The sequence below is a fragment of the Homalodisca vitripennis genome, chromosome 1 (genome assembly GCF_021130785.1).
Source record: "Homalodisca vitripennis isolate AUS2020 chromosome 1, UT_GWSS_2.1, whole genome shotgun sequence".
In the NCBI taxonomy this organism is placed as follows: domain Eukaryota; kingdom Metazoa; phylum Arthropoda; class Insecta; order Hemiptera; family Cicadellidae; genus Homalodisca; species Homalodisca vitripennis.
In genome coordinates, this window is record NC_060207.1 from 170,634,533 (window position 1) to 170,661,807 (window position 27,275).

The 27,275-nt window shown below is 36.4% G+C and overlaps 2 protein-coding genes across 3 annotated transcripts in view; both read right to left on the reverse strand.

Moving 5' to 3' along the window:
- LOC124352720 (UDP-glycosyltransferase UGT5-like) overlaps positions 1 to 27,275 on the reverse strand; it is a 48,045-nt gene continuing 20,770 nt past the window's right edge. Inside the window, exons 3-5 of one of the 2 annotated variants that reach the window (XM_046802350.1) lie at positions 26,005 to 26,224; positions 1,384 to 1,511; positions 1 to 227 (exon numbers count right to left, since the gene is read on the reverse strand). In XM_046802350.1, coding sequence (XP_046658306.1) covers positions 58 to 227; positions 1,384 to 1,511; positions 26,005 to 26,224 — 518 coding nt within the window. In that variant the 3' untranslated portion in view covers positions 1 to 57. Of the gene's footprint in view, positions 228 to 1,383; positions 1,512 to 23,492; positions 23,720 to 24,441; positions 24,570 to 26,004; positions 26,225 to 27,275 lie in introns of those variants that run through there. The other variant, XM_046802349.1, reaches the window with a different exon arrangement.
- On the reverse strand, positions 18,783 to 21,756 carry LOC124352722 (UDP-glucosyltransferase 2-like). The gene has a single exon (XM_046802353.1). It carries the CDS (start codon positions 19,453 to 19,455, stop codon positions 18,934 to 18,936), a length of 522 nt encoding a protein of 173 aa, XP_046658309.1. The 5' UTR covers positions 19,456 to 21,756; the 3' UTR covers positions 18,783 to 18,933.

Consider the following 27,275-nt stretch of genomic DNA (forward strand, 5'->3'; position numbering starts at 1 on the left):
TATAAAAATAAACAAATTTTATAATTAATGCATATTACAACATGTTTATTACTATCGCTACTCTCTCTTCTGCTTCTGCCGAAGCTGGTGTGGGTAGAGCCGACGGCTGATGAAATTTGCGACTCGCCGAGCGAGCCAGAACACCACAAACAGTACAGAGGCTAGGCCAGCCAGCAGCACTAGCGCGACATCTAGCAGCCAAAGCTGATACCACGGCATATCCACAGCTATTAAAACACCATTCACTGATTACTATCCTTTAACCTGTTTTCAATATTAGTAGGAACAAAATAGGAACACCGAATAAAGGAGAAGATATGCATATAATAAGGAAAGGAGAAAGGTGTTTATATCAAAGAAACGATTATCACTTTCAGATAAGAGACTTGATATATATATATATATATATATATATATATATATATATATATGTGTGTTTATATATATATATATATATATATATATATATATATATAAGAAGGACAAATTTTGAATTCGGAAAACAAATTATTGAGTTGATAAGATATGTATATACGTATAGTATATGATATATAACTATAGAGAATGAATCACATGCTTTATTATTAAAAATGTAATATTTCATGAAAAATCATATTCTTACCAAGTTATATACACCATAATAAAAAAATGTTTCTTATTTTGCGCGTGGTGTGTGTGTGTGTGTGTGTGTGTGTGTGTGTGCGCGCGCGCGCGTGCGTGCGTGCGTGCGTGCGTGCGTGCGTGCGCGTGCGTGCGTCGTGCGTGCGTGCGCGTGCGTGCGTGCGTGCGTGCGTGCGCGTGCGTGCGCGTGCGTGCGTGCGTGCGTGCGTGCGTGCGTGCGTGCGTGCGTGCGTGCGTGCGTGCGTGCGTGCGTGCGTGCGTGCGTGTGTGTGTGTGTGTGTGTGTGTGTGTGTGTGTGTGTGTGTGTGTGTGTGTGTGTGTATGTGTGTGATGTTCACGTATTCACTGCGTCCGGAACTACAGTCTACTTTTGTCTACTCTCGTGATATAGATTAATTCAAAATGCTTCTATCTCAGAATGCAAATATGCAGATACATACACTTTCCTAGTATCAATGTTGAATGTATTAGATAATTCTTTTTCAATTTCCACAGGAAATTTCCCTTACTATATAAATATGACATATTTATATAATATTTCACGGTAATTTTTTTATATCCAGGCAGAGTGGTTTGCAATATCAAGACATTGGCATCTAATAAGAGATGGATACATGTTACTCTAAGTTAAAGTTTTTAAAGTGAGAAGCTAGATTTTGTCAGAAAGATAGTGAATTTTGGCTGCAAGTGGAATTAATTCGTCTACTATTCCCGGACCTGATTATATTTTAGGACCAGAATAAGATTATATTACAAACAAACCTGCAGAGCGGAGATGGCGGGCACCATTGTGTCTCAGGACATACTCTGTCCAATATACCGCCGTGTCCAGTGGAGACATTGGCCTGTCCCTGAATCGCTCTGACAGAAGCTTTGCACTTTCTTTATACCTATATAAAAATAATTTGTTACATACAAATTTAAATTCCTTAATGCGATTGTTATTATGTTCTAAAATAAATCATTGTGTTGATACACTGGTCCTTCGGGCCAACTAATCGTCAAGATATCAGCACAATTCTCAGTAGAACGTAAAGTCATCACATTCTCACTCAAATCAGTATCCAATAATAAATAGGTATTTAAATGTTCTAAATTTTACTATAATTCAACAAGTACTAATTTAAAATCTGCTACTTTTTTTTCTTCTGAAATCAGGGCGCACCGAAAAGGGGGGGGGGGGCGAAAGGGCCACTGTCCTCTACCCAAGAGCACGTGAAGATTGCCTAAAAGTCTATTTCCGACGGATATGTGAGAACTTTGAAATATATCATAATTAAATATATAAATTCAATTATATATAATTATTGTAATTTACGGAATGGACGGCACTGCATATATAATAACTCAATGTTGTTCGAAACTCCAAATAATTGAATTTGACCGTCACAACAGCAATGAAATGGATGTTGGTAAAACATCCATATTAATTCCATATTATTTTATTAATTCTTGTGGCTTGTAGCTATAGCGGTTACTCGCAGTAACAGAGAACAAAATATAATCTTACTAATTTAGAATATTACGTTACAGTATACTCCTATAATGGTACAGGTACATGTTCTAGTTACTGTTACTGCTAAGCGAGTTCTAGTAACGGCGGTGACCGTGCCGTGTAAAATAACTGTATTGTAAAAGTACCTGTAATTGTAACCTGTACCGTGTACTTCGGTTTTAATACTTTGTTCAAAGTACCTGTTGTACAGACGTAGACAGTTGTATTAGTTTGTTGTTTGCCGTTGTCACCATAAGGCAACACAACCTTTTGCAATCTGGCGGACGGTTTGCGTGATAAAACGAGCAGGGCGCGCTTGTTGAAAATTACGTGTTTTAAGTAGTAGTTGACAAAATTACAGACTAATATAATGACTTTAAGAGCTCCATAAAGAGACCAATGCTGAACTTTTTATACCACCCGGTCAAAATTAAAAATTCGTAATAGTAGTTAAACAGCGACTGTTTCATATAGTTCTAAAGTTATATACTCAATTACAGTAGATGTTTACCTTTCTTATATACAAATTTGGTTTCTGTAAAAATTTTGATCCCAAGTTTCCGAGTTATAAATGTTAAAAGTTGCAGTTTTGTTGACAAGCGTCAAAAACTGATTCCCTTTTTCATTGAAATTTATTTATAAACTGGAAGTTATTGTTAATAAATGAATTGTATTAAATGAATAAACGCAGATAAAACAGCTATACAGTAATGTATCTGGTTGTGGCTCTATTAGTTAGTTTGTTGTCAAATTCAAACTCAGGTATCTAACTCTTCGATCTGAGTGTAGACACCAACATTCAGTCTTGATTTTGATTAATGGCTTAAACTTATATATTCCGTACTAAAAGTACTAAAAAATAACGATTTTATGATCTAATATTTCAAAAATTTCGGACATCCTGTCCTACTGAGCAGGAGGCATTGCATACCGTGCTCCCCCCCCCCTGGTTCCTGACATCCCAAGGGAATATTCCTTAGTGCGCCACTGGCTGAGATGTAATACAAAATATTTTTCATCAATTTGTATGGCAATCATGTATTTCCAATACAACTGAGATCTGCGAAAGACATCGTTTCCCTCGTAGCTAGATTGGCTGATTTTCCCAAACATTTCTTTCCCGGTGGAAACAATCAATGTGTATATAATTGAAATTCCCAGTTTGCCCAAAAAGGAGAATTAATGATTTTTGTTGTCATTGTATATACACATCAGTGTGATTCCGTTGTTTGTTATACAGTCCTATTTTTAAACTCCTGATCTTAATATCAAAATGAATTTTTGAAATAGTGGCACGTTTCCATATGGAAAAATAATTGCTGCATTAAGAAATGCCAGATAATATTTTAAAAGATAGCTAATGTATAATCTAAAATATACAAATTTTTTTATATTAACGTTATATTTGGTCAGGTTTTAGTGCTATATACACTATGTTTATTGCATTTAAATAAATCGTGTAATTACTTCAAGTCACTGAAAATCAACTTTATTCCATCAAAACTATATAAAATTGTTGTGTATTGTTGAAAAAGTATTGGTGATAAATTTCAGAATACACCAAATAAGTTTGAGACCATCGTTAGGTAATCTGGATTTGCAAGAGTCTGGATTTACGAGCATGCGGTTTCTCGTGAAGACAAAGTGAACAAGAACGTATGGAAAAGTAAGCAAACCTTGAGTCATACAAAACTGCACGCAGAGCCTTCAACACTGTTTCCTTCGTAATGTCGTTATATGCCAGCTTCACGGCTGCCCCAGAGGCGGCGAGGTGGGCCACATTGTTGGGCTGGTCACCGAACATGGGGATCAGCACCATGGGGATCCCGCAGTGTACCGCTTCACTGGTGGACAGCAGGCCGCCGTGTCCCATGAATGCAACGATTTTCGGGTGAGCTGCACCAAAAGTTTTTTTAATCAACTAATGTATGTGTAAACTTCACACGTTACAATAATACCAAAACGAGGAATCTATGTAAGATGCTTCGATGCTTCAAAGATTATACCAGAAATCACAAATTAAAGCTACCTTAACTTTTCAAATCACATTTAGTTATATGTAATAACATTGACTAAATACTCTGTAATAATATACTCTGAGAATTATTTTGGTCCAAGGTTATCCTCTATCTATCTTACACATACTTCGAAAAATAGACGTGATAACTAAAACTAAAGGTCTTTAAGAACCAAAAATAAAGAGAGTTAGTGCTAATCAGGTACTGTATCAACAAAAATAGAAAATTTAATTTCAATAGGACGTTATGCTGGATGGAATCAATGCAGAGAACTCTTATTTTCATCACTCCTCGTCTTTTATTATGACCTTCAAAATGACCTGTTGTAAATTAGGGTTTGTAAATAAAGTTACATATCCGAAAAACTTTGGATGTCAGGCTAACATAATTAAAGGGCTAGTATTATGCATTATGTTATTATGATTTATCAATAGTTTCTTACCTATTAATAACAATATTCTTACTTTTTCCATATTGTGTCCCTAATTACGTTTGTTTCAGTTAAATAGCTCCTGATTAAAAAGGAACTTTAAACAGACTTTATATTGTGTAACTGATGGATTTAGCTAAATAAATTAGGAAATATGTTTAAAACTCCAGTGTATATTGTGTTTAATATTTTATATCTATATCGATATTCTTTTTTAATTTATAAAATAAGCAGTAAAAACCAAGATAAAATGAGCATAAGTCAAACTGTGTATAGGAATGAAACTCAATGTAAATTTGTGTAATTTACTTTCGCTTTAAGTGGAAAGTAAATTTAGAATATCGTTCACTCGTATCTCACAAGTACTTCAATAAAACTGTCTACTCACTGCAGATTGCATTTTAAGTGCATGTCTCTCCCATTCCTAATCACAAGTTTTCTTTAGTTCTTTAAGTTGGTTTCTTCTAGTTTATATATCGTTTATAAATCACTTGATTTTTTCCATTGTCATTAACTTGTTAAACTGCCTATTACTAATAGTCAATGAGCTGATAACCAATGTGCGTTGTAGGAGTGTTGTAGTATACAACCCAGTTATTCGTGAAATCGTCAATGGAATTTTCCTTAAGACAGAAATCGATTGTCAGCTGCAATGGTTTTGGCGGTTAAAACGGTTAAATATATGAATCGTATTTTTACTCAGATTGTTTTACCTTATACACTAAAACGGGTCGTCAGAAACCTAAACTAAAGTTAAATCAGCGTCAGCCGACCGTATAAAGACTAACATATTCGTTGAAAGTAGTGACTTTTAGTCTACCTCGGTGACTGGCGCTGATGTAACTACTACTGACGAGATTAGTAATTGGTTTAGTGATTGATTTAAACCTGCCAAGCTAGGATAAATATAAAGTTAGAAAAACATTTGAAAATATAGATTTATATCTGACTTGTATTTGACGCTGCTAGGACCCTATAAATATTTAACTATTTTTCCGGATTTCTTAAATGTGCTGGTTTAAACAGAACTAATTAATTTTTAAGATTTACAAATAGTGTCAAACCTTTATAAGATTGTCAGTGTGGTAATTAAAACTGAATAGTTGTTAAGTTATAGTTTTCTAACCACTCAAAATTTATTTTAAAAGTTATCCTTACAGAACAAAAACAAATCTGTCACTCTTGTAAACCGTAAAACTATAAAAACCTAGATTTACAGCTGAGTCATCTGATGATGTTAAGTTACCATGGCCTAGTTTCATTATTTTACTCGTTTCATTAGATGTTCTATTTGTAATCATAACAAAAAATACCAACAATTTTAAATTTAAAGATTTGAAATATTGTCCTATATTTGTTTTAGAATTTACTTACTGTTTTCATGTAAAACACTATTAAATTATCTTATACAAGTTTACTGGTCATTTTTAATGTTATTCTACCCGCGCAGAAGTTATTTTAAGTGCAATCCTTAAAGCAAAAACAAATCTGTTGACGTTCTGCAAAGTTCAGTTGTTAAGTGGATTTCTCATCAGTCGCTCTTGTAAACCCTCTCGTACACTCGCTGTGGCAACACCGCCCATTGAAGTACTTACCGTAACAACTACCAATCCCGGTTTGCGGTTGCCTTACTTGAAATGAGTTGATCCTGAACCTGTAGTTTAGAGAGTTTAGTACGCGCTGCACAGAGGTACGAGGTAACTGTGCTACCCATGATCATTGGCTTATCACCAGTTTCCCGCTGATTTGTGTTGGATATGATATCCGCAGTAATTAATTACGATTTATCATTCAGCCGTATGGCAAAGTTATAATCGTAGTAAATTATAGCTCCGGTAATGCTGCAGAAGAGCGTTGTCCGCGTACAGGTGTGTGCAGTTTTGTGGAAATGTAAATATTGAATGTTTCCGTGTTGGATTGTGACATGATTCAAAATTCTGTTAGTTAAGGTAGCACTGATGGCAAAATTATAAAAACGTTTTTATATTGATATAAAAGTCAGATTTTACATCTGATTGTTACATATTAGTTATTATTAAACTCTGTATTTGCAATACTTTTAGATCCTGATTGTAATCTAAGTTCAAACTTAATATAGAAGCACGTTTCAGAATATTGTAATTCTAATAACAAATTAAATTGTAGAAAAATTACCACATTAATTTAATATTTCACTTTTAAATATTTTGTTTCAAATTTAATTTATGTATTTATATATTTGACAGCAAAACGTTCAGGTTTTAGGTATTTTGGTGAATGTTGAAAATTTAGCCAATGTTCTATGGTAGCAATAAATAACAATTGCTCACAGCCATTTTGCGAATAAACCAATTGATCAATTATTAATCAATTTTACTTTTGTTAATTAGAAAATAGGAGGCTTTTAAATAAAAAAGATGAATTGAAAGAAAAAATAAACATATTCAATTTGCGAGATTGAAACTTTTAATTTCTCTCTTACACCTATGATACACCTCTTACACCTATTATACCTGTAAAAGTATAAGCGATACTTTTAGTGTAAAACAGAGCCACAGTATAGTCTACATCACTGTATTACATTCAAAAATAATAATCTATATTTAAACGCAATTTTAAATTAGTATAGTCTTGATACTCCACGCCTAAGAAGCCTTATTAGTCATCATACGCCACGTTTGTAGTACATGCATCAAAAGGTTAAGAAAATTATATATTATGTATAAAACACGTACAGACATATGGATTTTGGGATGCGTGGTCACAGGAACCTTTTGTCACTTTGTCTATGATACAGTCGCAATCTAGAATCCCAACCTAGTACTTTTTCACCCTGTATGTTTATTATTTAGAAGTACTTCGTTATGTTTCGCCTTACCTAGGATGTCTCGTTGGGGCAACCATTTGCTGAGCCGTACATTGTCAGGTTTCCCCGGCAGGGTGTCGTCCTCCCACTTCATGACGACACGGACTGGCAACTCTGCGAAGGCGTCCATTATAGCCTGTCTCTTGGCGGGAGGAAAGGAGGAGGACTGGAGCACCGAACCCATGGAGAACAGGATAGCGCCCTCTGTGGACTCATTCAGGTACTTGTCCAGATCCTGGAACACGAGCAGCTCAATAATGTTGTTCCTTCATGTAAAGAAAGATGCTATGCAATAGATTTGGGTGGAGACTAAAATTATTTTTTATTTGGGTAAGTTACATTTTGTATTTAATTAATAAAAGTAAATAAAAGGACGATTCAGGACGTTACGAGAGCGAAAGTACACAAAATGTGGGCACTGTTTTAAATTATGGTAAATCGTAGACTTCAAGTAATGTATACAACTTCCTAAAAATATTTTATTACTAAAACTGTTAAAAGTGGAGGAATATTATTCTCCGTGTATAACATGTACTATCTTCTTACAATACAGTTTCAGAACAATTAAATACATAAATAAAATTTTTGAATTTGTAAATCTTATTGTGTTAAACCCGTCTAGCTGCAAGCATTTTAAAGCTCGACTTGCTCGTACGCCACACGCTATTACGGGTTCTAACAATTACCCCCGAAAAACACAGCTTCTAGAATAAACGGAAAAAACTAGGGGCATAGTATTAAAACCTATCAATTTATAAATATGGGAAAAAGGCATACCGGATGATTTTAATCTTGTAAAAGTAAAATTAGTACAGATCAATTTTGGGTGTTGAAGATCCAAACTGAAACATAACAATGTGTAAACGAATAAGGTTGGCAGTATGCTTAACTGAATATTGTTTTTATTTTGAAAGTTCTACATGTGAGTATTATTCAGTATTGAGTTGTTACTTTGACATTAATATAAGAAATAATATCAAAAGTGCTCTGTTATGACGTCATCACATGAGGGTATTTTATTGGCAAACGTAAAGGAGAAGTAGTGGATTTTACAGTTATTGGGTGCACTTACTTGTTATAAGATATTTATTTGAGATGATATTTTATCTCAAGAAACGTGTTATAGCAATGAACATTATATATGAATGTTGTTTGACTTATTAATAATAAACATTTACAACTTGTACCAGTAATGTTGAAATATCTTGCATTACATTACAAACTAGTTTAGTCACTTTCTTTATTACACATGCACTTCTGTTCTATACCAATTATTATAATTAAATATGACATATGCGCGTAATTTTACTATTGAGTAATTTGGTATTTAACGAGTGTGCAGCCTTTGACAAGACAACACTTTATAATGTTCTCCAAATAAACAATATTCTAATTGTTTTAGATTTATATTTGGAGTTTAAAAAGAAATTATATTAAAAATCATTGACACACTCAGAGGACTTATTACTGAGGGTTTAAGTTTTGGAGAACTTATAAACGTACCGTAAAAAATATTTTCAGGATGAATTACTGTTATAAAAAAGTATACCTCTTTTGGACTAATATTTTACATCATATGAGAGTCTAGTTAAATATTACTATAACATGCATAAGTTAGACATCATTTAGTTCTTAATAATGATTAAAATATATGAATTTAACTAAGTCATCCATGGTCAACTTTTAAAGATCACATTTCTTGGAGATTATCCTTTCATTTTTAGTAAAATGAAAAACAATTCTTATTTATGAGATGTGTCATCTCTTGATATTTTGATGTAAACCTGTAAATAACTTAAATTGAACAGTAACTCAACATTATTACATTATTTGGTAACGGAATGGTAAGTGTTTTACGTTAAAATTCCAACCGGAAGAAGCTTGTTAAATTCGGCAAGAAACGGTGTGTGAAACGGTTAATAGGAATCTCCCAAGAATTTTTCCCATGGCATCCACACAACGAAACAGACAGATACATGCCTTCGAATAGAAACGACGTTACATTCCAATAACTACTGACAACACTGCAAATGTATAACAAAATTCATAAATATGTGATAAATCTGCATTGATTATTCTTTCTAGTGTGAAATATGGAATGGATATTGCTTGGATATCAAAATAGTACTCAATACATTTCTATCCCAAAATACTCATCACAAAATTATTATTTAAGAGATTCGTATTGCTATGAACAAAAACTAATCTGTGCTGCAAATATTTATGGTAATAATGTTAGGTATTCGTATGTCATTTTTATGATTTTTTCGTGAAACAATAATTGGAAGAACATACCATGATCTTCTTTCACTGTAGACATAATCTATACATCAGTCATTGCACGCGTGACCTTCAAATTGTGATCAAAAGTTTTTTCTACAATAATTTTAAAACACATTCCTAATAATACAACAATGAAAATCACAAAAAACTGTTTTATTACAAATAGATTCAAAAATTGAATTAAATTTTATTTTACCCATACTTTTTCAAAATCTATGTTGTAGTTGAAGTATCCAAGCTTTCGATTAAATTATTGTAAAAAATAAATACATATTATGGAATCTTTTGTGTGAATGTGTGGCTTAAGACGTTTCTTAGTCTATATAATTATCTGTAAATCTTGAAACTTTAGTCATGATTTTAACTGTTATTCTTAGTAACAATAACGTTTACAAATAAATCTCATACGTCACATTAATTTAAAAAAATATTATTTTCTAAATAATCAGGTTACTGTAAATGGTCAAAATTGGAATCAATATAAAAATCAAACTCTCACACGTATAAGTTAAAATTAAACGAGTTTATATATGTGTGTGTGTTTTTTTTTTTTTTTTTTTTTTTTTTTTTTTTTTTTTTTTTTTTTTTTTTTTTTTTTTTTTTTTTTTGAGAGAGAGAGAGAGAGAGAGAGGAAAAAAATGCTCTTTACGCACGTAGTGCCGGGCTCGATCTTGGCCTATGGATTTTGGTCCATGTGGTTACCAAGACCCATACCGACTAAAACGTAAACCTCTCTTCACCCAGCCTTTGTCCCCCCGCGGGACTGCCGCTAGGTATTACTTCGCGGGGGAAGGCATTTAAGCGATTTCGCTCTTCCTCTACTTTTGTGTGGAGAGTTCACTATTCCATAGCCTGGCGTCTCGCCCTTCTGTCTCGCTCTTCCCTCCTTTTCTTTTCTTCCTTCCTTAGCTCTTCGATGACTTCCCTGGAGAAGTCCGTTGCTGCTTTCCATTTGGTTTCAGATGCGAGCATTTCTTTTACTAAGTTTTCTGGCGTAATCACCACATCACTTAATCTTTCAAGATTTCGTCGCTGCAAGTCAAATCTCGGACATGTGAAAAACACATGCCTCGCGTCCTCCTCTATCCCTCGACACTTTGGGCACTCTGGTGAGTCCTCGTGTTTATACTTGTGTAAGTATTTACGGAAGCACCCATGTCCCGTGAGTACCTGCGTCAGGTAGTAGCTGGGATCTCCATGTTGGCGATTTATCCAATCTGCTAGACTCGGTATGAGCTGATGTGTCCATCTACCCTTTTCGGAGTTGTCCCAATGGGCTTGCCAGTGCTCCAGACTCTTCTGTCTTTCTCTTTTTCTGCAGTCATCTACATTTTCTTGCTTATGGTTTCTACACTGGTATAAGCTCCTGTATTCCTCTGCTAGAATCTCAATTGGCAGTATTCCCGAGATTACGTGTGCTGCATCCCTGGAGACGGTTCTGAACGCACTCGTAACTCTCAGTGCCATTTGTCGGCCTACAGGATATATCATCCTCTGGCACTCCTGCAGTTTTAGTGCACTTGCCCAGATGGCAATTCCATAGGTCAGTATCGATGTAACTACTGACGCTAGCAGGGCTCGTCGTCTCGGTTTTGGCCCACCTACGTTTGGCATGAGACGGGATAATGCCCCTCCGACAGCTGCTGCTTTAGTGCTTGCATGCTCAACTTGGTATTTGAAGTTGAGGCGTGCATCGATCATCACCCCGAGGTAACGGATGGATGGTTTTGACTCGATCTCGTGCTCACCAACTTGCAGCGTGATCGTTTCGAGCTCTTTCCTGCTTGTTATGAGCACTATCTCTGTCTTGTGCTTGGCCATCTTGAGTCCTTGTTCATTCATCCAGACGGCGTACTTACCAAATACCACTTTGAATAGGTTTTTGATATCCTCCAGATATTTTCCCACAATTACGAGGGCGACATCATCTGCAAAAGCGACGGACGTTACCATCCTTGGTATCCTCAATCTAAGTAGGCCGTTGTACATAATGATCCACAGAAGCGGTCCCAATACCGAGCCTTGTGGGACACCTCCAGTGATCCTGTATCTCTTGATTCCATCATCTGTCTCATACTGCAGAATTCTGTTTGTAAAGTAGCTTGCCACTAACTTTTGCAGGTACTTTGGGATGCCGAACTGGTCGAGTGTTTCCATGATTCGGTCCCACCTCGCAGAGTTAAACGCGTTCTCCATGTCCAGCGTCACTACTGCGCAGTATTTTTTCTTGCCGTTTTTCCATCTATCTCCTGAAATGGCTTCCTTCGCTGTGTTGACTACCAGGTTAATAGCATCAACAGTTGATCTTCCTTTGCGGAATCCAAACTGTCTGTCCGATAGGTGCCCCTCAGCCATCACCTCTATTCTCGCATACATGATCCGTTCGAGGACCTTGCCTGCCGAGTCAAGCATGCAGAGAGGACGGTATGCCGATGGTTCATAGGGTGGCTTTTTTCCTTTTAAGAGAAGAACCAGCCTCTGCAGCTTCCATTTGTCTGGGAAGTAGCCTTCTTCCAAGCATCTGTTGTACATGTGGAGAAACATGTTCGGTGCCAGCTTTATCGCACTTTTTAGGGCAACATTTGGGATGCCGTCAGGTCCGGGAGCCTTCTTGTTTCCCAGTCTTGCACTCGCGATGTTTAGCTCCTCTAATGATATCAGCGGTATCGGATGCTCTGAGCTGAGGTCACCGATCTCAAGCTCCGGGTGTTGTGGGAAAAGATTTGTGACAATCCTATCCAGCAAGTCCGGGCAAGTGGGTGAGGACTGTGGCTGAGTTTTCACCTTTTTCAATACCACCTTATATGGTCTACCCCATGGGTCGCAGTCTACCTCTTCAAGCAGTTCATTCCAGCAATGTGCCTTGCTGCTTTTGATCGCTTTCGTTAGTTTTAGTCGCGCTGCTCTATGAGACTCCTTCAGGTCTCTATAGTTCGGCTTTTTCCTAGCTCGCGTGGCTTTTCTTCTTGCCTGAATGGTTTCTTGGCGACTTTTGGCAGTATCACTATTCCACCAGTACATCGGCGGGTGTTCGTTTTTTGGCCGTTTCCGCGTCATCGTGGCGTCGCAGGCAAGGGCAACTCTGCGCATTACTTTTTCTGTTTCCTCATGTGCGCTGTTAGCGACAATGGGTTCACTATTGAATGCTTCTTGGAATAGTTCTGCGTCAAATTTATTGGCATTCCATCCTCGGAGGTTCGTCGTTTTGTGCAGAGATCTGTTTTTTGCTGGTTCTCTTGTTACCGTCCAGCTGATGAGCCGATGGTCGCTCTCGTTGAAAAGGTCGTGGACTGTCCAGTCATTCCCTCTTCTGACGATGTTAGAGCTGGCTATGGTCAGATCAATGATGGAGCTTCCATTGTCCGTCTCAAAAGTCGGCGTGGTCCCTCTGTTGAGGAAAACCATGTCCAAGCAGGACACCGTCCGTAGCAGCTCAGTTCCTCTGGTATTGGTTTTCTTACTGCCCCAGTCCACTGCCCAGGCATTTAAGTCCCCGGCTATCACGCAGGGGGAGTGCTCTTTAACATCCTCGACCAGTCTATCAGGTAAATCCGTGAACTCGTTGATATCTAAACTGGGAGGAGCATATACGCTGTAAAAGTGTACATTTCCAAGCTTGGCCCTGATAAACCACCTTTGCGTGCTGTCGACTTGGTCCTCAAAGGTCCGATTTCTGCATGACCAGATGGCAGCCTTACCTGTGGCGTCTGTCACCCATGCCTGCGTCTTGAGTCTAGTGTAGGGATCAGCGACAATGGCCAGGTCTATCTTCATCTCTATGACCGTTTGGGTGAGCAGATCATGCGCCAGCTCACAATGATTTAAATTGTGCTGTAATACTTTCATTCTCTTCTGGCAGTGTTGCTCTTGTTCTTCTCGTGGAAGACAACACATTTGTAACTACCCACTATGTGCTGGTGGTCTTTGTCTCTTTCGGCGCACAGTATACAGCGCGGATTTTTCGTGCAGTTGGCTATTTTGTGACCTGCCTGACCGCACTTTAGGCAGTTGTTTGACCTGTCAATTTGACTACGGCAAATACTGGCAATGTGCCCTGGGTTCCAACACTTGAAACATTTTGTCGGTCTGATGACTTCCTTAATTGGACAATTCACCAGACCGACACGTATTCTGCCCCGTTCGCCCATGACCTTTTGAGCGACTTCGTCTGGTAGTTTGACCGAGGCTACTTGGGTCCCCTTGTATGCAGTTCGTAACGATCTTATGCAATTGTCCGTTATTATGGACTCACTGCCTGCTGCTTTCTGTAGGGCCGCTTTTACTTCCTGCACCGTGGTTGTTTCCTCGAGATCTCTTATCGTGAGTTCCACCTCATGCGACTTGCCAATTACTACTGCTTCGTTGCCCAGTAAGTCCGTCACTTTCCTTTGGAGCGATTCCAATTTGTCCCCATTCTTTCTGTCAAGAACTATCAACAATTTGTCATTTTTGGTTGTCCTCCTGATCTTGTCGATGTTGTCCTCCATCCCGGCATCGTGTAGGCCAGCTTTGACTTTTCTTAGAATCTCAGCGTAAGTTGTGCTTCCCTGGGCACTAACGAGGAGTGCTTTTGGTAACGCCCTTTTCTTGCGCTGTTCGTAGGCCTTCTTTCTTCTTTCTTCATTTGTTTGCATCTTCCTCTTTTTCTTTTTCCCCGTAGTCTGGCTCCAATCCATTTCTTGTACAGGTTCCTGTTGAATGGGCTCCTTCTCTTGGTGTTGCGCATTTCTGGTGCTTTGTGTTGCACTCTGCGAGGCCTGAGCTTCGGGTTGTGTGGCTATTTCCCTTAGAGTCACCTTCTTGGTAGCTCTTTCGGGGGGTGTGCGCTCTTTCCTTTTTACTGGCATGCTTTGGAGGGGGCTCTGCCAGCATGTCATTCCTGGCGTCTGGAACAGGTCTTTTCGGACGCAATTTAGTGGTTGAGCCCTCTGCTTTGGCGGTGAAGACTCTTTATATGTATGCATTTCTTTTAACTCGCTTTTGATGCTGGCAAATGCATTTCGTACCTTGTACGCAAGTGCCCGAGTACCACCATTTACGGTCCTTTTGTTCCTATCATCCAATACTTAGATTAGATGCTCTATGGCCTCCTCCATACGTCCTATCTTTGTCAACATCCCCTTCAAAGGAGTACTTGCAGTATCCTTCGTGGCCAAGTGCACCACTACGTTGTTGTCTTCGTTGGTGTTTTCGTGATCTTGGCTCCCCCCAAAATCCATGGAGCCGGCGACGGCCACCGGGGCTTGCACCCGATCGGAACCATCGGTGGGATTCCCGGGATGTCCGGTACCCACTTGGGGTAGTGTTGTTTTAGACGCACTACTCATAATTGGTTTATTATTCGGGGTTCCTTCCCCTATCCTGTGTCCTAGGCAGGAGCCCTTTAACAAGGTGCTAGCATCCGGGCCAGATGCTCCTTGGTTTTTTAACGAGGTTGATACTCCTTCCCCTCCTCCTCCCCTGCCTCTTGAGTGACAGGGTCCCGGGCTTGGGACCGGCGTAGCGGAGTTTGTGTGTGTGTGTGTGTGTGTGTGTGTGTGTGTGTGTGTGTGTGTGTGTGTGTGTGTGTGTGTGTGTGTGTGTGTGTGTGTGTGTGTGTGTGTGTGTGTGTGTGTGTGTGTGTGTGTGTGTGTGTGTGTGTGTGTGTGTGTGTGTGTGTGTGTGTGTGTGTGTGTGTGTGTGTGTGTGTGTGTGTGTGTGGTGTGTGTGTGTGTGTGTGTGTGTGTGTGTGTGTGTGTGTGTGTGTGTGTGTGTGTGTGTGTGTGTGTGTGTGTGTGTGTGTGTGTGTGTGTGTGGTGTGTGTGTGTGTGTGTGTGTGTGTGTGTGTGTGTGTGTGTGTGTGTGTGTGTGTGTGTGTGTGTGTGTGTGTGTGTGTGTGTGTGGTGTGTGTGTGTGTGTGTGTGTGTGTGTGTGTGTGTGTGTGTGTGTGTGTGTGTGTGTGTGTGTGTGTGTGTGTGTGTGTGTGTGTGTGTGTGTGTGTGTGTGTGTGTGTGTGTGTGTGTGTGTGTGTGTGTGTGTGTGTGTGTGTGTGTGTGTGTGTGTGTGTGTGTGTGTGTGTGTGTGTGTGTGTGTGTGTGTGTGTGGTGTGTGTGTGTGTGTGTGTGTGTGTGTGTGTGTGTGTGTGTGTGTGTGTGTGTGTGTGTGTGTGTGTGTGTGTGTGTGTGTGTGTGTGTGTGTGTGTGTGTGTGTGTGTGTGTGTGTGTGTGTGTGTGTGTGTGTGTGTGTGTGTGTGTGTGTGTGTGTGTGTGTGGTGTGTGTGTGTGTGTGTGTGTGTGTGTGTGTGTGTGTGTGTGGTGTGTGTGTGTGTGTGTGTGTGTGTGTGTGTGTGTGTGTGTGTGTGTGTGTGTGTGTGTGTGTGTGTGTGTGTGTGTGTGTGTGTGTGTGTGTGTGTGTGTGTGTGTGTGTGTGTGTGTGTGTGTGTGTGTGTGTGTGTGTGTGTGTGTGTGTGTGTGTGTGTGTGTGTGTGTGTGTGTGTGTGTGTGTGTGTGTGTGTGTGTGTGTGTGTGTGTGTGTGTGTGTGTTGTGTGTGTGTGTGTGTGTGTGTGTGTGTGTGTGTGTGTGTGTGTGTGTGTGTGTGTGTGTGTGTGTGTGTGTGTGTGTGTGTGTGTGTGTGTGTGTGTGTGTGTGTGTGTGTGTGTGTGTGTGTGTGTGTGTGTGTGTGTGTGTGTGTGTGTGTGTGTGTGTGTGTTAATTTCATGAGATTCAAAACATTATTATTTAAGAACCAAACTAGCCCAATAACAACAAAAAATATATTTAAGAATTCCAGGTGCTACTTTGCTCAACATATCAAAACATAACTGAAGTTTACGATAATGCTATTTTGTGTAAAGGAGTCTGTCACAATAATACAATAATTTTAATTCACAACTGTATATTGAAATGTCAAGAACAATCTAGACACCTTGTAGATATTTTGCCATCCGATCAAGTAAAACCAAAATTTTACATAACAGTAGCAAGAAAATTATAATAAATTGTCACTCTTAGTCACGATTAACGGCTCCATGATTGTTTTAAATTGTTTAAATCGGTACTTGTTCTTATCGAACAATGCAATGTTACATTATTTTGTGCTTTAGTGTCATACAACGGTAGTTTTCATCTCAGCAGTAGTTATTGGTCTAAAGATGAAAGAATAAAACAGGAAAAACATTCGAAACAGGTCACCACAGTACAACATAATCAAAACTGATTGTTGACGAAGACAAGCACCTAATTAAGCCATTGTCCTTTTGTTTGGCTTTGTTATTTACGTTACACGTTTACCAGACGTGAGTAGCATAGCTCCTGAACGACGCGCCATGAAATTTTAAAAATGCATAATTCGTCAACAACTTACTTTACCATTTTGTAATAGATTATGCCCTCATCATTAATTTCAAATTTTGTAGATTATTAAATGGAAAAGTATTTTCTCTTGTTTTAAGATCAGGTTTATTTCCATGATTTTACGTTAAGAATGAACGAAACTTTGCATGCCCTCAAAAGATACAAAGGGTACCGTGCCCCTAAAAGGCAAAACATTTGATAAAACAATTGATTGAAAAGCTATACCAAGAAAACAGATTATTAATTCCAAGTATTATGTAGCTGAATGCATAATATATTATTTCTGACCTTACAAAATAATATGTTTTCTCAGTTTGCTCTCCACTATTGGTAAATAATGAGGTACCGAATGCGTTAACCTTACTGTGTGCTTTGTTTTACATATGTTGAAATTTTGAAGACCACACAATAGTTGTGTCATTCTATATCCTAAGATATGTTCCAATGTGGTGCATTAAAATAAATTACAAGTTTATAATTTGAACATTTTTCGAAAATATTGTCAATTATGAAATTAAAACATTATACAAAAACAATATCATACAGTGAAGACACCGCTTATCTAACTTCCATGTCACTATATCCACACTGGTTTTTAATATTTGCCTTATTCCACAATCATTATTACAAAAAAACCAAAACGAATAATGTAAATATAAATAATCAACAATGTACAGCATAGTTCATTTTGCAGTAAATTTAATTTAATAATTATAACAATTATCCTTTAAAAATAAATAACTTTCCTAAATCACATACAGCTAGATAGCGTAAGTTTATGTAAACAGAATCGTTTAAGTTCATTCTAAAATACCCATAGTGATAAAATTGTTATGTAAAACTTATAAAATCTTCTCTATACATTTTTTTTATGTCACATATTCCTTCAAAGTCTCCATGTAATTTATTACTTAAGTAAAACTTAAATTTCTCGATAATTACAGAAACAAATAAAAAATTAATGTATAAATTTGAATGTAAATATTTGTTGGTATAAATTATTTACAAGAAAAGGGTTAAAACAATATAATCTCTCCGTCACCACTAACATCTTCAGCGATAACAACAATTAATTAAATCTTCTATGTGATATTTATTTAACTACATAACATTCATTTGTTTTGAGGTGTAATATTCACGTTTTTCTAAACAAGTCAGCAAGTTATAATCTTTATGTTCCATTTCACACCTTTCGGCAATTTTGTTATTATTACTGACTTCACTCAACTACTACTTCACTGTAGCTAGTAGCTGTAGCTCTAAAACATGCCAATTACAAAAACAATTGCCAAGAAAAAAATCGTTTTAAATTTTATTTTATTTTTCAACTTGTGCAAGACAGAGCACTCCATTATTAAAACTCAAACATATGGAAATACGGCGACAAAATTTTGGAATTTTTGAGACACCAACGTAGTGGCACAGTATTGATAGACAATATACGTAATATAAACATAGAAAAAAAACCATCAAAAGACATTTCTTTTTTTTTGCTTGATTCTTAGAACGCAAGTATTCAGATCTATTATATTTAAATATTAATATATATATATATATATATATATATATATATAAAACAAATCTAGTTTAAAATGATTAAAATAATCGATAGAAACAAAATATTACCTTGGCGATGGGTTTGAGAGGGAGAATGTGTAGCCCACCAACTTCTATGTACCCGGGGACCAGGGGGCGTGCGCCCTGCAGACTGTAGTGAGTATTAATCATCACAAGGCTTACATTGTTGGCAATCTTCTCGAGATCCACCTCATGGCCAAACACCTGGCGTATGGGCTTCTGCTCTCGTACAGAATAGTAGTGCGTCCTGCCCAAGCGCATGCCGAGTGTGTAAGCCACGTTCTGCAATCTTTGAAGGAAGCTTAAGGGTGGTATTATAGGGTAGAAAATGTTATTCGAGAAGGAAAAAACTATCTGGGTTTCCTACTCTAGGGTTGTGGTGAGGTAGATCCCTGGAGGAAGAAAGACCGATGTGGGGAACACCATAGAAGTCCACCAGACTAAGAAAGCAATCACTGTTGAACAATTCGACGATCACAAGATCGAACTTTTTGCCGGAACTTATGAGAGACTTCACTTGTGAAGAGGATAATACCGACTCGCAAACACTCAGCCCGATGCCACTGACAAAAGTAAATTCAAATATTGGGGTTGAACCTTTCAGATAATCGAACTGCAGAGCATTAACGAACATGGGCAGCGTCCCAACGAGGCTTATGTCGGTGTAGTTAGTCACAGGGGTCTCCTGGGGGTAGAAGCTGAGGACGGTGACTTGATGACCTCTTGCAGCAAGAGCGAGGACCAGTGGCTCGAACACGTCAAAGTGACTCTTGCCGGTGTGCGGGAACACTGCCAGGATGTCAGCAGAGAGGACATGGCCGAGTAGACACGAGAACACTAACAACTTAAACATCTCTGAGGGTTGACACAGACAACGACTTCTGACAGGATGTTGAAAGAACGGATGTGATATTTAGGAGCGTGACCTACAGCGATGTTGGCACTACAACACACAGCTGACTCATGAGCAAGACTTACAGTACAGCACGGACGCTTGGCTAAACGACTTCTGTATCGCATACTTGAGACTGACGATTAGATAACCATTGTTTCCTACCTAACTCAATATTATTCACAAAGAACTGTTAGTTTTTATTAGTATTCAATTACGGTAAGTATAGGACAAGTAACTGTTTCTTGTCATGAACTCCCTCGATCAAATTAATTGATGGATATTTTTTCACTAACAAATAATTGTTATTAGGTTTGGTGTTAATACCACTTATCTGCTATATCGTTAATACCGTATAGTAACTAAGTTTTCAGCCATTCCTTTTTTTATAATAGTAATTGGAAAAATCTTCAGATTTGCTATATTTCTTTAAGAAATAAACAATAAATATGAAATGTTCTTATAAAATCAAATATATTTTTTATTTTATATCGCTTTGTATTATATGAATGTAGTATACTTATAATACAAGTTCACTTAATTGCGTGTATATAAAGTGTAAAAATATTGTCCTAATTAATATCATTAATCTTTTAGTATTTATTCATCACCAACAATAATTTGAGTCACTAGACAATAAGCTAATGATCTTAAAACTATGAGGTAATAAATAGTCCCTAATAAAACGGTCGACCATATTATATTTCAAGCACTAAACTTTATGTTTAGAATTGTGGATTAACACTGGCTGGAACCAAAAGTACTGAACCATTATAATCAATCTGTAATATTATACGGCTTACGGACCACTATTGGCAGTGTTTACTTCTTGAGCTGATACTAAAGTGAGTTACATTATCGACATGTTTTATCAGGATAAATTTTTAAAATATTACACCCTAAAACATTACTACTGAAATGCACTATAAGGTATCAGTGAAAACAGATTAACTTTAAAATCACACATTTCTAAGAAAGACTGTTGCAAAAGAAGCCTTGCCTTAATTAGTTCATGAGTTTATTTATAAAAACCAAAACAAAAGTTTAATTATTTTAATCAATTTTTTTAAATATGTGATACAGGAAGTCGAGGAATTTTTTAACAAGATATTTTTTTTTTCAAAATATAAACAATCTGAACAAAACAATAAACCAATGCAATGCAAATACTGAAGAACCCGACAGAATGTAAGAAAAGTCGTTACCGACATGATTAACATTTTTTCCTGGATCAATATAAATTTACTAACCTTTGACCTTTAGATTACAAAATCAATACAATCTTCCTTGAACCAAGAATGAACCAACGTTACATACCAAGCTTCTAGTTTGTAGGACTTTCTACCGGGATATCGCACAGACGCGTAAAGACTACGACGCGACCTGTCGGGTCAGTAATACAATCCTGTCAAAAAGGCACCCCAACTGACGAATTTAATTATATGTGACGTAATCAATGGTTCAAACTCCTTAAATTCTTCGCAGCAATCCACGCACACTTTACAACGAAAAAAAAATCTATATTTGAATTTTCGCACTGATTTGAGCCAAATTCCCAGCTAACACATAATTTGAGTTGCTATTTTTACGGAATGTGACTAACGATGTTTGTCAATCAGTAAGTCAGCGGTCCTGTTAACACCTAAAGAATTTGAACCATATGGACATTATTTTACCAACAGCCAACTAAAAATTTATGAATGTCTGAATATTTATTACAAAAGTTTAAAATCTGTCTACAAATGGGAAACGGAAGGGCTTTGATCATACCGTAACAAAATCATAACTCGTATCATATAATAACACTACCATAACATAACTCGTATCATATTATAGCCCGTAGCATATCATGACTCGTATTAGATCAAAGTACTATCATATCTTGACTCGTATCATAGCATATGACTCGTATCATATCGTATGACCCGTATCATATCATAACGCGTACCATATCAAAACTCGTATATCATGACTCGTATTATGTTATGACTCTTATCATATCCTAACTCGTGTCTTATCATTACTCGTATAATATTATTACTCGTACATCATTACTCGTATCATATCTTAACACGTTTCATATCATAACTCGTATAATATCACAAATTGTTTCATATCATGACTCGTATAATATCATAAATGGTATCATATGACTCGTATAATATGATAACGCGTACCATATCATAACTGGTATCCTATCATGACTCGTATCATATCATGGCTCGTATTATGTGATGACTCGTATCATATCATAACTGGTATCATATCGTAAGTTACAAAATGTTTCTATTATTTATATATAATATATATATATATATATATATAAAACCATAAATAAGCAAGTACTTTTTGCGATTCAATGTTTATTGAAATAAATTAAATTCGGCTATTGCCATTTATACAAATTTAATGAATGTAAATAGAAATCATTTGACAGGTATTTGGTCTTCCAATCATATGTTAGTTTGGTTATTTAAACACATATGTGAAAGAAACGGCCAAATACAAAATAATTGAATCGTAAAAACTGAGGGCTCTGTGGTGTAATGGTAGCACATTCACCCGGCAAGTGAGATATCCGTGTTCGAGTCCCGGCGGAGCAAGTACTTTTTGCGATTCAATGTTTATTTATATATATATCATAATATTTATATGAGAAACTTTAAAATCTTAGTAAAACAATTATTTTGTTCTCTCGTAGTATTTAATCTAGAGTTGCCTTGTTTTATTTTATAACAAGAACCTGAAAAATTTGCCCTCTTATGTATTGGAACGACTCCCCGTGCTTATTTCACAAAGCACCGATAGCATAAAGTTTCGATTTAAAAAGTATTAACGTTAAATGCTGACATTCTAATACTTATTTTTAGTGTTAGAAATTCAAATACATTCACTTATCTTTGAATTGGTTACTTACAGTACATAACTAAAAGGCTACTTTGACCTTACCCGATGGCAAGCACAAACAGAACGCCGAAACCTGACACATCAGCTCGGTGTTGTCTCATGTAGGGAAAACTATCACGGTAAATTACCCTATCAGAGCAAAAACATTTCCCTTACCGTTCCCTAACGACAAAATTTCGATTTCATTTAGTTTTCGATTTCACCGTTTACATTTGGTTTTGGTGAAATACTTCATACATTTGTTTGTGGAAGGTATATTAAGAATTTTTCTAAATAAAGTAGTATTATCTTCAGCTAAATATGTTTTTTTTTTTTTTTAATTACAGACTCTATTTTGAAATAAATTTGATATTTTTAATCAGAATGTCAGCACTTTCAATGTCTGATAATTATATAAACGCACAAATTTAATTATTAATATTAAATACTATAATTTATATTTTGAAACGAAATTCACAATTCGGATTTTTCACACCTTGTAATAAGGTACAGACACGGTCTTGTTAAAGCAACGAATGAATCTCGTAAAATAGTTTTTGACATATCAAGTATATAATAAGAATTCTCCTATTTGTTGATAATTTGTCTTGTTGTTTTAGTGGTGATTAAGTATCATTTCATTCTGTTTAGTGTTATTTTTACGGACACGCAGGTGTAGCTTATGGTTTTATTTTGCCAGTCCCCACTAGCCTCTCATTACTGGTGTTTGAAGGCTATTTTTGACGATGGGAGGATTGTGAAGGAAACAGGATTTTTCCGGACATTTGCCATCGTTCAGTGAAACAAGAAAACAGTAACACTACGTTTCGAGATCTGCAATCTGATCTCTTCTTCAGGTAAAGAACTAACCTAATACATAATTACAAACTAGGTTAAATTTAATTGATTGTACTGAATTGTATTGAATTGTACTCTTTTGTCCAACTCTCACAAAATAAAAGTTTAAGTACAAAGTAAAGTTTATATAATCAGGCGTAAAAATGTATCTAATGTGTGAGTCTAAAGCCAGCTATTCATAAAAATGGAACAAAAAAAACTTTCGGTAAGAGGTATTAGGCACTTGGATAAAAGGTTAAATACTAGAGCCTGTGTATAAAAACAAACAAATTTTATAGTTAATGCATATTACAACATGTTTATTACTATCGCTACTCTCTCTTCGGCTTCTGCCGAGGCTGGTGTGGGTAGAGCCGACGGCTGATGAAATTTGCGACTCGCCGAGCGAGCCAGAACACCAAAAACAGTACAGCGGCTAGGCCAGCCAACAGCACTAGCGCGACATCTAGTAGCCAAAGCTGGTACCACGGCATGTCCACAGCTAGTAAAACACCATTCACTGATTACTATACTTGGAAATATTTTCAATATTACTAGAAACAAAATAGGAAAATGGAATAATGGAGGAGATATACAGATAATAATGGATGGAGACAGGTATATAAAGCAAAGGAAACATAATCACTATCAGATAAGAGGCTCAATATTTAATGAAGACTAAGATTTGTATTTCAAAAACGAATCTTTTAAAAAAATATGTATATACATATGGTATATGAAATATAAGTGAAGATCATGACGTGTATTATTAATAAAGTTATAATTTTTAATTAAATATCATGTTCTTTGTTAGGTTATATATCATACTAAAATTGATATGAATTCAAGATTCCCATATCCTAGAATGTAAATATGCAGATACATCAAAATTCCAAGTATCTATGTTGAAATTAAATGAAATTTTAAAATAAACCTTTGTAATGTTCACAGGGGCTTTCACTTACTACATAAATACAACACATTAACAACACAAATTCAACTATTTTTCATATCCAGGCAGGGTATTTAACAACATCAAGACATTGGCATCCAATTAGAACTGGATACATATTTACTCCAAGTGAACGTGTTTAAAGTCAGAAGCTAGATTTTGTCAGAAAATTTTAGCTGCAAGTGGAAATAATGCGTCTATCTTCGGGTGTGTGGTTATTCACGGACCTGGTTATATTTTACCACTATAATAATATTATATTACAAACAAACCTGCAGAGCGGAGATGGCGGGCACCCTTGTGTCTCAGGACGTACTCTGTCCAATAAACCGCCGTGTCCAGTGGAGACATTGGCCTGTCCCTGAACCGCTCTGACAGAAGCTTTGCATTTTCTCTATACCTATATATAAAAATAATTTGTTACATACAAATTTAAATTCCTTAATGTGATTTTTATTATATTCTAAAATAAATCTTACCTAAAGTTGTACCCGTGTTGAGACACTGGTCCCTTGGGCCCCGTGATTTTCAAGATATTAGCATAATTCTAAGTACATCGTAAACTCATATCAGTCTTACGCAAATCAGTATCTAATAATAAATAAGTATGTAAACGTTCTAAATATTTTAATAACGTAAGCAAAAGATCGTATAACGCAAATAGTGACTAATACGAGTGTATGCTATTTTGTTTCGGCTGTAATGTGTTTTTAATCACTTAGTACGGTACATAGCTACTATCCAATACATCTGAGATCTGTGACAGTCATCGTTTCCCTCATAGCTAAGTCTCATTCTCACTCAAACATGCATCAGCATCCATTAATAAAAAAAGTTTGTAAATGTCAAATCATGCCAAAGATAGCCACATTCCTAATTTTGATACAAAGTAGTAACTAATATCTGGTACCTTGTTTTCTCCTGTGATGCATTTTTCACCACTCTGTACGATGGTAGAGTCATCCCTCGTAGCTTAGTCAAATAGTGAAACAAAAGCACACTGCCTTTTCACTGCCTTTCACACTTGATGTCTTTTCACTGCCTTTTACTCAACTCGTCTGAATTTTTACTGAGACTGTTTTATTACTACTCATAACTTTATTTAGCTTCTGTATGCATTCTTTAGTTAAAATTGTATTTTATTCTAACATTAGTTCAGAAAGCTAAAGATAATAGAAGAGTTTATAGTCACACCTGGTAAGTTTTATTTTATTATGGAAATTTACCATACATTAGAATATAATTCCTCATCGTCTCAAATTCCCGTGAGTTTTATAACAGCTAATTAATTACCTGTCGTCCTAATGAAGAACGTTTAATATATAGATTTGAATTTTTATAATTATTTCAAATAATTAAAATTTAACACTACTCTATCAAAATGGACATGTCTCTTTTTGGAAATTGCTACATTTGCAGTTCTCTATGTCGTATAAACGTGCAGTGATTCCACGTCTTTAGGCCTTTTAATGTAAGTAACACGATATTTAAAATGTATCATGTTTATCTGAGGACTAAAATGTACAGATAATGTTAAGGTTATTAAATTTATTATATATCTGTTTCGTATTTATTTATTTACCGTTATATATGATATTCTTTTTATCCTCTAATTAAAATAGACCGTCTACTACAAAGTGAAAAGTATACGGGACTGCGGCATTTGGAAAGTGTCAAATCAGAAAGTACAAATGAATTTGCGTGCATTTCAGAATGTACTAAATAAGATTAACCAATATCTTTAGATAATATAGATTTTCTAGAATCCAAGCACGTTACTGTGGTTTATCAATAGTACAAAGTAAAATCTATAACATGTCGAAAACCAAGCTAACCTTGAGTCATACAAAACTGCACGCAGAGCCTTCAACACGGTTTCCTTCGTAATATCATTGTATGACAGCTTTACAGCTGCCCCAGAGGCGGCGAGGTGGGCCACGTTGTTGGGCTGGTCACCGAACATGGGGATCAACACCATGGGGATCCCGCAGTACACCGCCTCACTGGTGGACAGCAGGCCGCCGTGTCCCATGAATGCGACGATTTTCGGGTGAGCTGCGCAAAGAGTGTTTATAATAAACAGATGTATATTTACACTCATTCGTTACAATAATAACCTTCGTTATAATTAAGCCAATGAAGGTGCCTCGTTGCTTTATCTGTGTCGCATAATAAAACATGATACCAGAGACCCCAAAAGTAACCGTTGACACTAACCCCCCTTCCCACCCCCCCACCCACCACCACCGACATAAAATTAACCCGGTTGGGACTTTTCAAATCACACTTAGTTATGTGTAATAATATACCCTGAGCATTATTTTTTTTTAACTTTTATCAAAATTACACCTGCCCCTCAACACATAATTTCACAAAATGACCGTTATACCTCAATAATTATAAATATTAATGTACTCTTCTTTTATCAAGACCTTAAAAATTGTGTCTATATTACAACGTGGTTTTTGTTTTTAAAAAGTTACCAACATCAAAAACTTTTAATTTTAGATCCTCACACCACTCATAAATTTGTTTGGTTTCCTTTGTATTTCGGTGACCAAAATTGACGTGTAACATCTAAAACTTCATATATTCCTTATATACAACGATAAATAGTGTAGATTATATTTTTATTTAATCCAAAAGAAATAGTTGAAGGATATCATTGCGCATTATCTGGCAACGATTTATCAACAATTTCTTATATATTATTAACAATTTTCTTCCATACTGAGTCCTTAATTAGATTTAGTCGAGTTAAATAGATCCTGATAAAGAAGTAAGTTTAAACAGACTGTGGTAATGCACGAAAACGAAGATAGATGTGTAAAACTGCAGTGCATTGTGTTTATAATGTTTTGCATCTATATCAATATTAATTTTCTAATTTATGAAATAAACAGTAAATCAAAGCTAAAATGTGTATAAGTCAAACTTTGTAAAGGAATGAAACTCGATGTAAATTCGTGCAATTTACTTTCATTTTAAATGAAAAGTCAACTCGGATTATCGTACACTCATACTTCACGAGTACTTCATTAAAACTGTCCACTTACTGCAGATTACACTCCGTTAAAGTACATGTCTCTGCCATTCACAGACACAA